Here is a 14,631-nt window from a genome sequence, read left to right on the forward strand (position 1 = left end):
AAGGCCAATGATTCTCCAGGCCGCCTCTCCTAGAAAAGTCATCTTCTCGCGAGCATTTAAAATTCCTGCCTGCTGAGGCACCTCAAGGGACTCAGACTGCCTCATCTGTCTTTTTCTTCCTTGCAAAAGTCCCGTTTGCCACCATGGGGATGTACCAAATGAGACCAAGTAGGGGGACCAAGTGGTGATCGGCACGCTGGTTACTGAATGCTGCCCACTTCGGCGCTAGCAAACTTCTAGCAAGATCGGAACTGAGTACTAAACAACCTCTACACGTCCCCCTGGCGCCGTTCCAGGGCTGGCGCCACATTCCCCGGTGGGCGCGCAATGGCTGCGCCCCCTCCCGCTGCGGACGGGTCTTTTGGTACAGGCAGTCCGAGGTGAGTCCCCTCCTTCCCACTTCAGCCTTTGCTGCGCGTGCGTGCGCATGCGCGGAGCGCGGCGCGCGCGGCGGTTGGGCCATTGGGCGTTCGGCCCTGGGATCCGCCGCGTCTCCGCAAGCGGTCGGCTCTGAGCCGCGAGCCGCCGTGAGCTCTCGGATTCGAGCCGGCACCAGCGAGCCCGGGGGCATCGCCCGCAGCGGCCAAGCTCATGGCCGGCTGAGCGGGACGCCGCCTCCGCCTCAGCCACCGCCGCCGCCGCCGCCGCCTCCTCCTCCTCAGCCGGCGGCGGCCCGGGCCCAGCAGCCATGGCCGAAGACTACTGGGACGGGCGCCTGCGGCGAACAGGAGGAGAAGGAGGTCGCGCGGCCTCAGCCCGGGCCGCCGCCCCAGGCGCCGCCGCGCCGGCCCCGCGGCGCTGAGGTTGCTCGCGCGCCCCCGCCGGTGAGCGCGTTTCCGAGACACGGGGTGGGGGCTGCCCTTTTCCTGCAGAACCAACTCAGACCCCGGGCGGTGCCTAGGGGTCTGGGCTGCACCGCTGGCATGTGCCCCCTCCCCCAGCGAATTTCCCAGAGTGCACCGGGGCGGGGGGTCATTCTGGGCCTCCCTGACCTTGGCCCCGCCCTGGGCCCGGTCTGGGAGCTGGGGATGGGCAGTCCTGTGGGTGCTAATTGGGAGCAGGGTGATCAAGGGACCAGAGAGTGTGGAAATGGGTGGTAAAAGGCTCGAGGTTTGCTAGTGGCCTGAGCTGTGGAGGGGTCGGAGCATGTGATAATAAGTCTTAACGGCTGTGTAGGGCTTGAGGCCCAGCGTGTGCTAATGGGGTGTGTGTGTGTGTGTGTGTGTGTGTGTGTGTGTAGGACCCCAAGGGTGTGTGATAGGGGAGAGCATGCCAGAGGAATGCTGAGGTGTGCAAACGGGGTTATAGGTGTGGAGAGACCCCGTGTGTGTTAATGGGGGATAGGGTGGTAGAGATAGCAGGAGGTGTGCCCATAGGACCAGGGCTCTGAAGTCCTGTGTGTGGTAATGAGCGTCAGGGTGGTGGTAATTCTGTGTATTTGTCCATGAGGGACTGCGGTGTGTGAGGGTCCAGAGAGCGCTCGTGGAGGTCAGGATAGTGGAAGAAGTCCAGTGTTGAGAACGTGCTAATGGGAATCATAGCCGTAGAGGGTACATGCATGTGGTAATAAAGGTCTGGGTAGGATGAGGCCCAGTATATGCTAATGGGGACAGAGTGGTGGAAGACCCGAATCTGTGCTACTGGATATCAGAAGTTGTGGATATATGTGGGGTGGGAGGGCACGGTGGTGAGGGAAGTGCCTTAGCACTGTGAGAGGTCCAGTATATTAAGGATCAAGATGGTGTGAGATCAGTGTGTGTGGGTGTGTGTGTGTGTCCATGTCCGTGAGGACAGGGGATGTGAGACTACTGGATGCGCTCAGGGACAGGTATATATGAAATTCTAGTGACCGTTAAAATGGGCTTAGAGCCTTGGAGGCGCTTAAACGTGTGCCACTGGGGGGAAGAGCCGGGGCAGTACGGGGTCCGGAAAATGCTGGTGAGCATCAGAACCTTGTGAAGACAGTGTGTGCTTGTGTCCACAGGGGACTGGGGTGTGTTGAGGGTCCGTGGGGTGCAATGAGGAGGATCAGGGAAGGTTGTGAAGGGATTCAAGTGTGAACCAACAGGCATTATAGCTGTGCGGGAGTTCAAGCAAAGAGAAATAAATGAGTAGGGATATGTGATGGTCTAGGTGTGCTGAAGTGGATTAGAACCATGTAGGGCTGTGTCCTAATGAGGCTCCAGGCTGAATGAAGACCTGTGTGCACTAATGAGGGTCAGGCCATTATAGAGCAGTGTGTTTGTGTATCCCTGGAGAATGGGGCTGAGTGAGGGTTTAGGGTGTGCTAATGGGGACACACAGTGTGTGAGGCTCAGTGCGTGCTAATAGAGGTCAGGGTGAAGTGAACGTCCAGCTTGTGCTGATGGGAGGTGGTGGGCACAGGGTAGTGGGAGGACAAGAATGTGTGTTTAATGATGGTTCTAGCTGTGGAGGGGTCTGAGTGTGGGCAAAAACAGGTCAGGGATTGGCAAGTTTCACTTTGTGTTAATGAGATTCAGGGCAGTGTGAAAGTCCAGTGAGTGCTAATGTGGGTCAGCCACAGAGGGTCCCAAGTGCATGTTAATAGGGGTCAGAATCATGCACGGGGAACGGTGTGTTAATGGGGGTGAGTGCTTTGGAGAAGCTAACAGGCAGCTGGACCTGGGAGGCGCCCAAGAATGTGGCAGTAAGAGTTAACTTAGAGGGGTCCGAGCGTATGCTAAGAGTTTTGTTCTCTGTTGGGGCTTCGTATGCTGATGGGGGTTAGAAATAAGTGGGGAAATTGCAGGTGCTGATAGTTAAAATGCTGAGAGGCCTACTTGAGGGTCCAGTGTGTGCTTATGGGGGTCTGAACCAGATGAGGATGGTGTGTTTCCGTGGGAGTTAGAGTGTAATGACTGTGTCCTCAGTGGTCAGTGTGGTGTGCGCTGATGAGTGTCCTTGGGTGTGAAAGTATTCCGAGGATGGGTGTGTGACCTCGGAGGTCAGGAAGGACAAAATGCCCTTTTTTGAGTGGACTTGTGTGTCTAGTTTCTCGCTCCATCCCTCACTCTTCTGGGATCTGAAAAGCTCAGAAAATGGAAATAATAATCTTTAAAAGTTTTACTGTATATTAACGTTCAAGTGTCTCTGTTCACAAAGGTCTGCCCAGGGCACCCCTGATGGGAATATTGCATGATACACAGATTTTGTGTTCCGTCTTCCTCAAATCCTCAAAACAACTGAACTCTGGAACATGTCCAGCCCTTGGAGTTTCCAGTTAGAGGTCATGGACCCATGGCTCCTTGTGGCTCCCTCTTCATCTTCCGTCCAGTCCTGCTTACCCCTGCCCCTAGATCCCCCATTTCCTGCCACAACAGGCAAAGCAACTGGGTATTTGTACCATGGAGGCGAGACTGCCTTTGGGGGCTGGCCATGCTTCTTCTTCAGCTTCAGGTCCAGTGTTTGGCCTACTGGTTCAGGAATTTTGTTGTTATCTTGGGTTCTCTGAACGGACCTCATCCTCTTTACTGGGGTCTTTCTGCTACACTGGTTCCTCTTCCCCTCCTGGGGGTGGTGGTGAGGTCAGGCAGGTGGAAGTAAGGTATAGGGACCACTGGGGTAAGCATCTGATTTCAAGGTAACAGATGACCCACTTCTCTCCTCGAATCCAGCCCCAGCCTCATCCTCCCACCTCCTATCTAGCTCCACTTCCCTTGGGCCCAGGGCCATCTTAGGCCCTGCTGCGAGTCCAGATGGTTCCTAGGCCAGGTCTTTCCCCCACCTTGCTGGCCTAGAGCCCAGGAGGAAGCAGAAGAAGGCCAGCTTAAGCGTTTTGGTGGCCCTGTTCCCTCCAGCAGCCCCATCTAGGTCATCTTGCCGATGCCAGCGTCCCTGGGCCACCTTTTCTGGAGTTATTCACGAATAGCAGAGACTTACCCTGCCCATCCTGGTAGAGATTGGTCTTAGGCCCTCAGCCCCCCATTCATTAATATCTGCCATAAGCACTTTTTGAGCATCTACTCTGTGTCAGTCACTGTTCCAGGTCCTCAGGATCTAGCCGTGACCTAAACAGACAGAAATCTACCCTGGCGGAGCTGATCTTCTAGTTATGGCGGTGAGGAGACAGACAGTTAAGAATAAAGAAACCAATAAGTAGATGGTGTCATTTCTGAGGAGGTGATAGTGCTGGGGGGATGATTTGACAAAGTGAGGGAGCTCGCTATGGTTGAGATTTTAAATAGGGTTATTTGTGGAGGGTTATCCATGAAAAAGGTGATATTGGAGCAATGGTCTGAAGAGGGTGAGGGAATGACCTATTTTGAAGGGTTTTCCAGGTACCAGGAAAAACAGCCTGTGCAATGGCCCTGAGGTGGGACTGCTGGGTGTGGTTGCAGAACAGCAACTAGCAATGATTGAAGGGGAGATGAGGCCAGAGAGATAATAGGGATGAATAGGGTAAGACTTTATGGGCCACCCTTGAGGACTGGGACATTTATTCAGGGTGATAAGGGAGATGAACACTCTCAACTAGAAGAGAAATGAGACCTGGCTTGTAAAAATGTGGGTGGGACCCATAGGGTCCCAACCTGATCGAACCTTGCGAGCAGTCCTCAGGACAGCTGGTGTGCATTGAGCCCCCCCCCCCACAACCCTAGCCAGTGGTTGGGTCTGGGTAGGACTCCCTTCTCCTGCACCCCTCACTTGGGGAGACCAGTGGGGTGGTCCACCAATCACCGTGACGATGGTTGCTGGGCACGCCGCGAAGGTCCTTGTGGCTGTGGGGAGCATTCTGCCTAGGCGGTTGGGGGTTATGTGGGGCTGGTGCCGGCGGCGGAATATGCCATTCTACGGGCGTGCCCGGGGCCGTATCAGTGGCCCCGCGGTCCTGGGCGAGCCCCGAGCCCCATCTACAGATGGGTACATCTCTGCCGCCGCACCTGAAAATGCCTGCTGTGGAGGCCTCTGCTCCCACAGTGAGGCTGCCCCCATATGGGCCAGCACTTCACCAGTTGGTCCCTTCCCCTCAGCCAGCCACCCAGGCCTCAATACCCAGGTGTGCTACTTAGGAAGAGGGTACCCAGGGGCTGGCTGTAGGTGGGCAAGCACTGACAAAGGTCCGTATCTATGCCAGGTTTACAGGAATCCTGAGTGGTTCCAGGGCTCCACAGTGGTTGGGTGGATACTGACACAAGTTCATGTCAGTATACCTCAGTAAACCTTGGGTTTTAGGGAGCCTGTGGTGGTCAGGCCAAGTGCTAATGTGGGATCCATTGCCATCTATACCCCGTGCTCAGGTCGCCATGGATCGGATGAAGAAGATCAAGCGGCAGCTGTCAATGACACTCCGAGGGGGCCGAGGTGTGGACAAGACCAATGGTGCCCCTGAACAGATAGGCCTGGATGAGAGTGGGGGTGGTGGCGGCAATGACCTCAGAGAGGTACCCACTCGTGCCGCTCCTGGGGAACCTCGCTCTGGACGGGGCCCTCTCAGTTCTGCACCAGGTGGGTCCACTGACCACTTCTGCCCCCAGACTGGTCCCCAGGTGCCACCTCCCAGCCGAGTTCCCCTTAGATTTGTGTTATTTCCATTTTCCTTTCTCCCGTTTTCTCCCCCTTCCCTGCTATCCTCTCCGCACACGCTCTCTCTATCTGTGCCCCTTTCCTTGGCTTTGTGCCCAGGCCTCGGGGAGGAAGAGTGCCCTGCCTGCTGCAGCTGCCCCCAACCTTCCCTTTGCCCTTCTCCTGCGCTCTGCTATGGCCCCCCTCAGGCCTACTGGTGCCTGCCTACCCTGGGCCTGCCTTCTCAGGGCCTTTGGCTACCGTGCCGCTGCCTGCCTCCTGGTCCTGGGCCATCCCCAGTCTCAGCTCACCCCTGAAACAGGGTGCTCCACTGGGTGACTGTTGCCCCCCCCCATCCCCCGTTCAACCTGTCCTGACCTGTCTGAACCTCCCTGGGCCTTGCCACCCTCTCCCTGAGGGACTCTAGGCTGTTCTGGGGGTTTGTGTGTACGTGTGTGATCAGGGGATTGTGTTACGTTGAGGAGGGGGTGTCCTGGGGCTTCAGCCCTCAACTGGTCTGCCCTCCCCCTGTCCTCACTACCAGAAATTGTACACGAGGACTTGAAGATGGGGTCTGATGGGGAAAGTGACCAGGCTTCAGCCACGTCCTCCGATGAGGTGCAGTCGCCAGTGAGGGTGCGCATGCGCAACCATCCCCCACGCAAGATCTCCACTGAGGTGCTTAACTCCCTGTCTGGCTGGTGGTGGGGCTAGAAAAGAGGGTTAAATGTGGGGAAGTGGAGCTCATGGTCCCGTTTCTCACTCATCTTGCCTGTTAGGACATCAACAAGCGCCTATCACTACCAGCCGACATCCGGCTGCCTGAGGGCTACCTTGAGAAGCTGACCCTCAATAGCCCCATCTTCGACAAGCCCCTCAGCCGCCGCCTCCGCCGTGTCAGCCTGGTGAGTGTCTTCTGTGCCTGTCCTGTCCTCCTTTCACTGCCCACCCGCCTCTGTCCCCTCCTATGAGCCTTCTTCAACCTGCCCCTTTACCCCACAGTCTGAGATTGGCTTTGGGAAACTGGAGACCTACATCAAGCTAGACAAGCTGGGAGAGGTGAGAGACCATCGTCAGGCACATGGTGGGGATGGGGGTCAGTGAGAACTTCCTGCAGCTTCCTCTCCTGTCACTCGTCCTCACACACCAGGGTACCTATGCCACCGTCTACAAAGGCAAAAGCAAGCTCACGGACAACCTTGTGGCACTCAAGGAGATCAGACTGGAACACGAAGAAGGGGCACCCTGCACCGCCATCCGGGAAGGTACAGACACACAGGAAGGCTGTCCCAGGCTTCCCAGGCTCACCTCTTGACACACACACACACCCTGTAGTAGGAACAGGGACTGGGGGTTGGGGCATTCCCTCCTGACACTCTGGGCTTCACGCGAAAGTGCCCATCATGCACATATCTAGATGATAATCAAGGTAACCAGGAATCTGTTCCCGTTTGGAGAAAAGACCAAGAATTATACAGCAGGGTGTTCGCTTTGGGTCTGAGAGCACCCGTGAAAGTGCTCACCGGTTTACTTGACAACAATTTCTAGTCAGAATATCACGCGGGATGAATTTGAATTGTGTAGAAGTTATGTGTGCAAAGTGAATTTCGCACCAAGTTGCAGGCCTCTGTACTGAGGGTTGACGCAAAACTCCTTTCCAGAAAGCAAAAACAGGTTGTGAAGATCTAGTGTCCTGTAAGCCTGGGGTGGCAATCCCAGGTCCTTGCTCCATACTCTTCTCTGAGCCTTAGTGTCCACATCCGGAACATAGAGCCACCCCTTCCTGGCATTGGGTGGGATAGAGCCAGTGGCTATGAGCCACCACCTCAGGCTGCACAGGGAAAGAAGGAAACCCTGGGCTTGTCCCTGTCTGGTCCTCCTCGCCTCTACCCTGAGGGTGGGTGGGGCCCTGACTCTTCCCCCATCCCCTCCTCCCCATGCTCCTTGCAGTGTCCCTGCTCAAGGACCTCAAACATGCCAACATCGTCACGCTACATGACATTATCCACACGGAGAAGTCCCTCACCCTTGTCTTTGAGTACCTGGTAAGGTTGGGGGGCAGTGGGGGTGGGGAGTGGGGAGATGGCCAGGAGCCACGGGATGTGGCCCTCTTTCCTCCCGTCTCCTCTTCTGTCCTCAGGACAAGGACCTGAAGCAGTACCTGGATGACTGTGGGAACGTCATCAACATGCACAACGTGAAAGTGGGTGTGGGGCAGGAAGCAGGGGCACAAGGGGGCCCCCACTCACCCACTCCACCCCACAAATCTCCCTGAAACAGACTTTTCCCGTTTGGCTTTTTTGCTGGGAGCCCTTGGAGGGCATTGGGACCTTGTCCTCTTTTGTGAGATAAAGCTCTGGGCTCAGTGTCTGTGTTTGGGAGGGGGAACAGTGTCTGCTGGGGGTCAGGCTGCTGGATGCTCTCTGACATCTGCCTGCCCTTCCTGGGTCCCCAGCTGTTCCTGTTCCAGCTGCTTCGTGGCCTGGCCTACTGCCACCGGCAGAAGGTGCTACACCGAGACCTCAAGCCCCAAAACCTGCTCATCAACGAGAGAGGAGAGCTCAAGCTGGCCGACTTTGGTACCCTGGCCTCCCCCTTCTTCCCAGTGATCGCCCCGCCTTACCCTCTCAGACTCCCCCTTCCTCATGACTGCCTTATCTCAGTCCCCTTCAGCTTCTCCAGGCTTTGCTTAGGACACCCTCAGTCCCAGCTGTGCTCTCCCCGAGGCTGCCCGGGACCTCCTCAATTCCAGCTGCCCCTTCTCTCAACCTACCAGGCCTGGCCCGGGCCAAGTCAATTCCAACGAAGACCTACTCCAATGAGGTGGTGACACTGTGGTACCGGCCCCCCGACATCCTGCTTGGGTCCACGGACTACTCTACCCAGATTGACATGTGGTGAGGACAGGTGGAAGTGTGGCAGGAGCCATGTGATGAAGCGGGTGGCTTGGTCACAATGGCCAACCAGCCAACTGCCTCTCTGTTCACTGTGCCCTCCCTGCCTAGGGGTGTGGGCTGCATCTTCTATGAGATGGCCACAGGCCGGCCCCTCTTCCCAGGCTCCACGGTGGAGGAACAGCTGCATTTCATCTTCCGTATCTTAGGTGAGGAGGAACGAGCCCTAGGAACTGTGGGGACATTTAGGGATGCCCTGTGGATGCTTAGGGTAATTCTCCTTCCCTGCCAGGAACCCCAACTGAGGAGACGTGGCCAGGCATTCTGTCCAATGAAGAATTTAAGACATACAACTACCCCAAGTATCGAGCCGAGGCCCTTTTGAGCCATGCACCCCGGTGAGGCTGGTGGGTGGGAGGGTAGGTGGGTGTTAGGGGCTGGAGTGCCCAAACTCAACTTAAAGCAGATCCTCTTGTCCTTGCGGTAGACTTGACAGCGACGGGGCTGACCTCCTCACTAAGCTGCTGCAGGTGAGACCACCCTCCCGGACCAGCCTTGGGGGCTAGGGGATTCTAGGTGTAGGGGGACAGGGAGCTCCCGGGGTACGGTCTGGGATGGGGCAAAAGAGAGGTCTACTTGTTGAAGGGGTCAATACACCCCCCCCCACCCCCCCGACCCCTGCCTGTCCTCCCACTCAGTTTGAAGGTCGCAATCGGATCTCCGCAGAGGATGCCATGAAACATCCATTCTTCCTCAGTCTGGGGGAGCGGATCCACAAACTTCCTGACAGTGAGTGCAACTGGCGGGACCTGTGGGGAACAGGATGCTGGGTGGGCTGTGCGGGGCACACCCTTGATCACACATATGACATGTTATGTGTATTACAAGTTATTTAGTTTTCAGTTCCTTTTTACCTTTCACGGGAATTTTCTAACATACGTGAAAATAGACATAACATCATTTTCCTCTTTTTTTTTTTTTTTTTTTTTAAAGCAAACGTTTCCTTGTAAAATATATACCGAGAAACGCACAGGTCATGAGTATACGGCACAGTGAATTTTTAGAAACTAACCACACCCATGTAACTGGCATACAGGTCAAGAAATAGGATGAGAGAAGCTCCCCCGAAGTGCCCTCTTATTTCCTTTAGTTATTCCCAGCCCCTTGCCAAGGGTTACTACTAGTTTGACTTCTCACAGCATAGGTAAGTCTTCCCCATCCTTGTACTGTACAGAAACAGAGTCACACGTGGTGTTCTCCTTTTATACCTGATTAAAAGACTTTTTCATATGGACACTTTAAAATTATATATGTTTAGGGGCGCCTGGCTGGCTCAGTCGGTGGAGCATGGGACTCTTGATCTTGGCGTTTGTGAGTTTGAGTCCCACGTTGGGTGTAGAGGTTACTTTAAAAAATAAATACATAGGGGCACCTCAGTGGCCCAGGGATTGTCTCCCTCCTTCTCTCTCTGCCCCTTCCTCCACTTGGTCATGCGCGCTGTCAATAATAAGTAATTATTAAATAAATAAAATTAGACCCAATAACAAGTCCCCAAGCACTCTAGCAGGTCATCAACTCGTGGCCAATCTGGTTTTGTTTTGTTTTTTAATGCTTATTTATTTTTGAGAGAGAGCGCGCAAGCAGGGCAGGGGCACAGAGAGAGGGACAGAGGATCCGAAGTGGGCTCTGTGCTGACAGCAGCGAGCCTGATGGGGGGCTCGAACTCACGAACCGTGCAATCATGACCTGAACCAAAGTCGGACACTCGACTGAGTGAGTCACCTGGGCCAATCTGATTTTATCTGTATTCCCTCTGATTATTTTGAATCAAATCCTGGATATATCATTCACCTATAAATTTCAGCATGTATCTTTAAGAGGTTTTTTAATAACTATCATTATCCTACCTTCAAAATGTTGGCCCACTTCCTGAATCTCCCCACTGGATTAATCTAAATCAAATCCCAAACACCATCCATCATCTAGACTCAACAGATGGTAATTGCAATACCATTATCACACTTGACAGAATTACTGACTTCTTTGTGTAATAGCCCATATTCCATTTTCTCTAGTTGTAGCTGGTTTGTGTATAAGGATTATATGACAGATGAAAAAGTCAAACTTCTCAAAGACAAGACAGCTTTTTGTAATTCCCCCAATGGGGCCATGTGGGAGGTGGTCCTTGGCTGGCCCCATGGGTCATTTCCCACTGTCTGTCCTCCACCCACAGCTACTTCCATATTTGCACTAAAGGAGATCCAGCTACAAAAGGAGGCCGGCCTTCGGTCTTCGTCAATGCCTGACTCAGGTAGGTGTGGCCCTTGCCCTCTTCCCCGCCCTGGCCACCTACCTGCTTACCCACCAACAGCCATCCGCTCTGCTTTCCCCTGCAGGCAGGCCAGCTTTCCGCGTGGTGGACACCGAGTTCTAAGCCAGAGACCGAGGCCCCAGCAGGCAGCAGCTGGAGGGATGCCACTCCCCCTCACAGGGCAGCCCCCAACTGTATCCTCCTTGCTTGCTGCCTGCCTACCTGCCTGACTCATGCTCGCCTGCCCACATGTCCCCTGCTGCCTGTCCAAACACCCGACCATTGGCCTGTCAACCCACCCATTGGCCTGTCTGCTGGGTGCTAACAAAGCTCTCATCGCTCCTTCGCCTGGTTTGTCTGTCTGTCTGTATGTCTGTCTCTCTCTGTCTCGGTAGTTGCCGGCGGACAGCATGGCCGTGTCAGCCTCCCACACTGAGGCCAGGCCTATCCCCCTTCCCATCATCCCCTCCCCCAGGACCACTACCCCATGGCCAGCCAGGGGTCCGGAGCTAGCCCAGGCTGGGGATCTCGACTCAGACAAGACGTGACAATGCCTTGGGTCTGAGGCTTCCCCTGCCTGCTTTCCTGCCTGCCCCACCTGCCTCATGTTGTGTGGGCCTTTTTTTGTTTGTTTCATTCATTGTTGTTTTTTAATTATTTTAAATGAGGTTTTCATTTTTTAAATGCAATATCTCTGTATACAGAATGGCTGGGCCCCACCCCCTGCGTGTGGCCCTCCCACAGTATTTTGTGCAATGAAGCCCCGCTCCCAGCCTTTCCAAGGCAGGGACACAGCCCCTATTTGGAACCCTGACCATCACCAGACCCTGGGGTCGGCTAAGGGAAAGCATGCCTCGACCATTCGCCTTCCTACCCCCCGCCTGCCATCCTCAGCTGCAGGGGGACCTGGGGACTACTGGAGACTCTCTGGGAGGTGGACGAGGTGGGGGGGCCCCCACTCTTTCCTCCTACAGTCCCATAGCTGGGGCCTCCTTCCTTCTCAGGGTCTCCCTAGCCCAACCTTCCTGCCCCCATCCCACTCGGTGCTGTTGAGTAGGGGCCCTGCCAGGAACTGACCAACTCTTCAAGGAGCCATAGTGTATATATGTGCACAAGCAGGGGCAGAGGGGCGCATGGGGGTCTGTGCCCAAGCGTTAGCCCCTAACCCCTGGGGAGGGTGAGGCAGGGCAGGGGCAGTCTCTGGGGTCAGTCTCAGATGGGTGGTTACCTCCCCGTCCTCCACTCTAAACCCTGGGGCCCTCAAGTGGGGTGGGAGGGCTGGGGTGGGGGCCCTCCTAGTGGGGTTTGGAGGGTTGGGTTCCTGAATGCACCATAATCGCTGTATGAAATATTAAAAAGTCTAAAGTGAAAAACCTGATTGCAAGTCCCTGCAAGGGTGGGGGTGGGCTCAGTCCAAGGTGAGTCCTGGGACTTTGGAGAATTCATACCTGGCCAGGGACATGTCACGACTATGGAAGGCATTGGAGGGGCTGCACATGCAATAGTAGAACGTCAAGTTGAAACAGGGCAGGCTGAATAGAGGGTGAACTAAGAAGCAGAGGGAAGAGTGAGATTTACTCAAGAATATGAGGAAGCCAGATAGATGGGAGACAGGTGTATGTAGAGAGGCTGTTTGTTTGAAAGACACTTGCAAGGCCCCATACAACCAGGAGGTGGGGAGGTGAGGCAGGCCCAGTATGACCACCATGCGTCAGACCTGGACACCATGAGGCAGGCCAGTTGGAGAGGGAATATGAGAGGAGGGTAGATTTTGGATTGCTGAGTAGGTCGGGGGATCTTAATACATGGGTCAAAGTCAGGATTGGGGCCATCGGTGGATGGATGGAGCTGGAAGTTTGGATTGTTGGTGTCCAGGAAGTAACAAACCATGGGCATGGGTGAGAGAACCCCGAGAAGGATGCAATGGCTTGTGAGAGACCAGAGGTCAAATGGCACCGTGGGACTTGGCCTCAAGTGTGAGGATAGTTGTGGCTTTGATTTTCTCCATCCTTGGAGCTCCAGCCTCTGTCCCAACCTTTGGGCACAGCCAAGGATAGATTGCAAGCAGAAGAGAGGAGCATGGGCAGGGCCAGGCAAATACTGCAGAGAATAAGCCTAACTAAGGCTGGTTACTGAAGTTCAGCAGTGCTGGCCCAAGGATCATTCCACTGTGTCCCTGTAAGCACTTTGGTGAGCTCTCCGCTTGCAGCCTTACAACTGTAAGGGTTCTCCATGTTCCCAGAGATGGGGAAGCAAGCAAGGAAAACAGGACACCCTCCCTGTTTCCTTGTAACAGAGCTGAACCTTCCACAAGCCCCTCAGCAGGCTTCCTGTGCCATTCTGTGGCTAGAATAAGATGATATGGTCACCTCTGGCAACAAGGGAGGCTGGGAAGATGAGGGCCTTGCAAAAGGAGACAGGATTGCCAGGCCAGACTTAGAAGGACTAGAATTCACCCAACTGCTCTGGGAAGTGGTAGGGGCATTGGTGTGTGCAGAGGTGGTTGGCCTTTGGAAACCAAACAGTCTAGGCCTGGGGAGGGAGGCCTCTTGTTGGATTGTAGGAAGGGCAGGCTACCTGGTAAGTGGGGTGGGGTGGTCTGTAGAGGGGCAACGAGGAGAGGAGAGGCAGTTCAGAGAATCTGACAAGATTCAGCTAGGCTTGAAGAGCAGCTACTTGCCAAGTGCCAGACCCAACTCCATGCCACTTTAGAGACACCCCCCACCCCCAGGTGAAAGGGTTGCTCCCTTTTCTCCCTCAGTTTGCACAACTGAGTTGCAAACCCTCATCTGTGCCAGGTCTGGGCTAGGGGCTGGAATCACAGTAATAAAGACACATCCCTGCCCTGTAGAGGTTAACCGACAATAGAGGTGAATTATGATGTGTATGGGTGGGTGGGGGTTGCAATTGTGCAGGAAGAGGGTGTTCTGGACATGCCAGACCCAGTGAGCTATGTGCAGCAACCTAGAGGTGGGGGGAGGCGAGCTGTGGTCTTGGTTGTGGGAATGAATGATAATAAGGAAGTCGCTGAACCAGAGCCAGAATCATGAGCCTGTCTTGGGGAGTTTGTGGGATGGCCAGGTGGAGACAGCCAACAGGCAGGCAGATGCAGGGAGCCAGAGAGTGAAATATTAAAGTTATCTAGTGGTAGGGCTGGGAGCCCTAGCAGATGCCAGAGCCTAGTGCAGTGGTTCTCAACCAGAGATCATCTCCACCCCCCAGGGAACACTGGCAATCTCTGGAGACACTTTTGGGGATGAGACAAATTAGGGGATGATACTGCTATCCAGTGGGTAGAGGGCAAGGATGCAACTAATGCTTCCTTGTACAATGCTTCCTACAACAGAGAAATGTCAATAGTGCCTAGATCGAGAAGTCCCTGGCCTGGTGCAAAGGTTCTAAACTTTGCGGTCACGATTCCTTTATAGCCTTAAAAACTGAAGACCTCTAAAGAGCTTTTGCTTATGTAGCCTCTCAGGATATTCCACCGCACACGCAAGAGAGAACAACAATGAAGTACTGTGAAAATAGTTTTGACTTTGTGAACCCCCTGAGAAGGTCTCCTGAACCAGCAGGAAGCCTAGAACCACAGGTTGAGAATCTCTGGCCTGGTGCTTAAGATCATAGCTGAGTTTGAACTACAGCTCAGCAGTTTACTACCTGGGGCAAAATGAATTAACGTTTCCAGTCCTCAGCTTGACCCATTGATGCCCATAGGGGACTGATATTTATCTGTTGCCTAACGCTACTATTTACCGTGCAATAAAGCACTTAAACAGGGCCAACTATCATTAGTTATCATTGCCATAACGCCAACAAATACACTGAGCCTGAGGCTGACTTGCCTTCAACACGTTTGTCTAGAGAATAAATCTAGTTCAGGCAGGGAAGCGGCCCTCAGGC

At 54.4% G+C, this 14,631-nt stretch overlaps 1 protein-coding gene across 3 annotated transcripts; it reads left to right on the plus strand.

Annotated features, from left to right (window-relative positions):
* The first annotated feature begins 361 nt into the window (after nucleotides 1-361).
* CDK16 (cyclin dependent kinase 16) lies at nucleotides 362-12,101 on the plus strand. 3 transcript variants are annotated; one of them, XM_047076143.1, is made up of 16 exons: nucleotides 362-380; nucleotides 5,259-5,466; nucleotides 6,068-6,201; nucleotides 6,303-6,428; nucleotides 6,526-6,582; nucleotides 6,674-6,788; nucleotides 7,474-7,568; nucleotides 7,664-7,726; nucleotides 7,979-8,102; nucleotides 8,300-8,420; nucleotides 8,529-8,626; nucleotides 8,710-8,815; nucleotides 8,905-8,947; nucleotides 9,116-9,206; nucleotides 10,651-10,728; nucleotides 10,814-12,101. In XM_047076143.1, the coding sequence occupies exons 2-16, from the start codon at nucleotides 5,265-5,267 to the stop codon at nucleotides 10,849-10,851; spliced, it is 1,491 nt and encodes a 496-aa protein (XP_046932099.1). In that variant the 5' UTR covers nucleotides 362-380; nucleotides 5,259-5,264; the 3' UTR covers nucleotides 10,852-12,101. The 3 variants fall into 3 exon arrangements, with proteins under 3 accessions (XP_046932099.1, XP_046932098.1, XP_046932097.1); XM_047076142.1 differs by lacking the exon at nucleotides 362-380 and adding an exon at nucleotides 464-824; XM_047076141.1 differs by lacking the exon at nucleotides 362-380 and adding an exon at nucleotides 866-4,078.
* The last annotated feature ends 2,530 nt before the right edge of the window (nucleotides 12,102-14,631 follow it).

The sequence above is a fragment of the Lynx rufus genome, unplaced genomic scaffold, assembly GCF_022079265.1.
Source record: "Lynx rufus isolate CCGP_SWC_20201006 ecotype Redwood Valley unplaced genomic scaffold, mLynRuf1.p SCAF_14, whole genome shotgun sequence".
Lineage (NCBI taxonomy): Eukaryota > Metazoa > Chordata > Mammalia > Carnivora > Felidae > Lynx > Lynx rufus.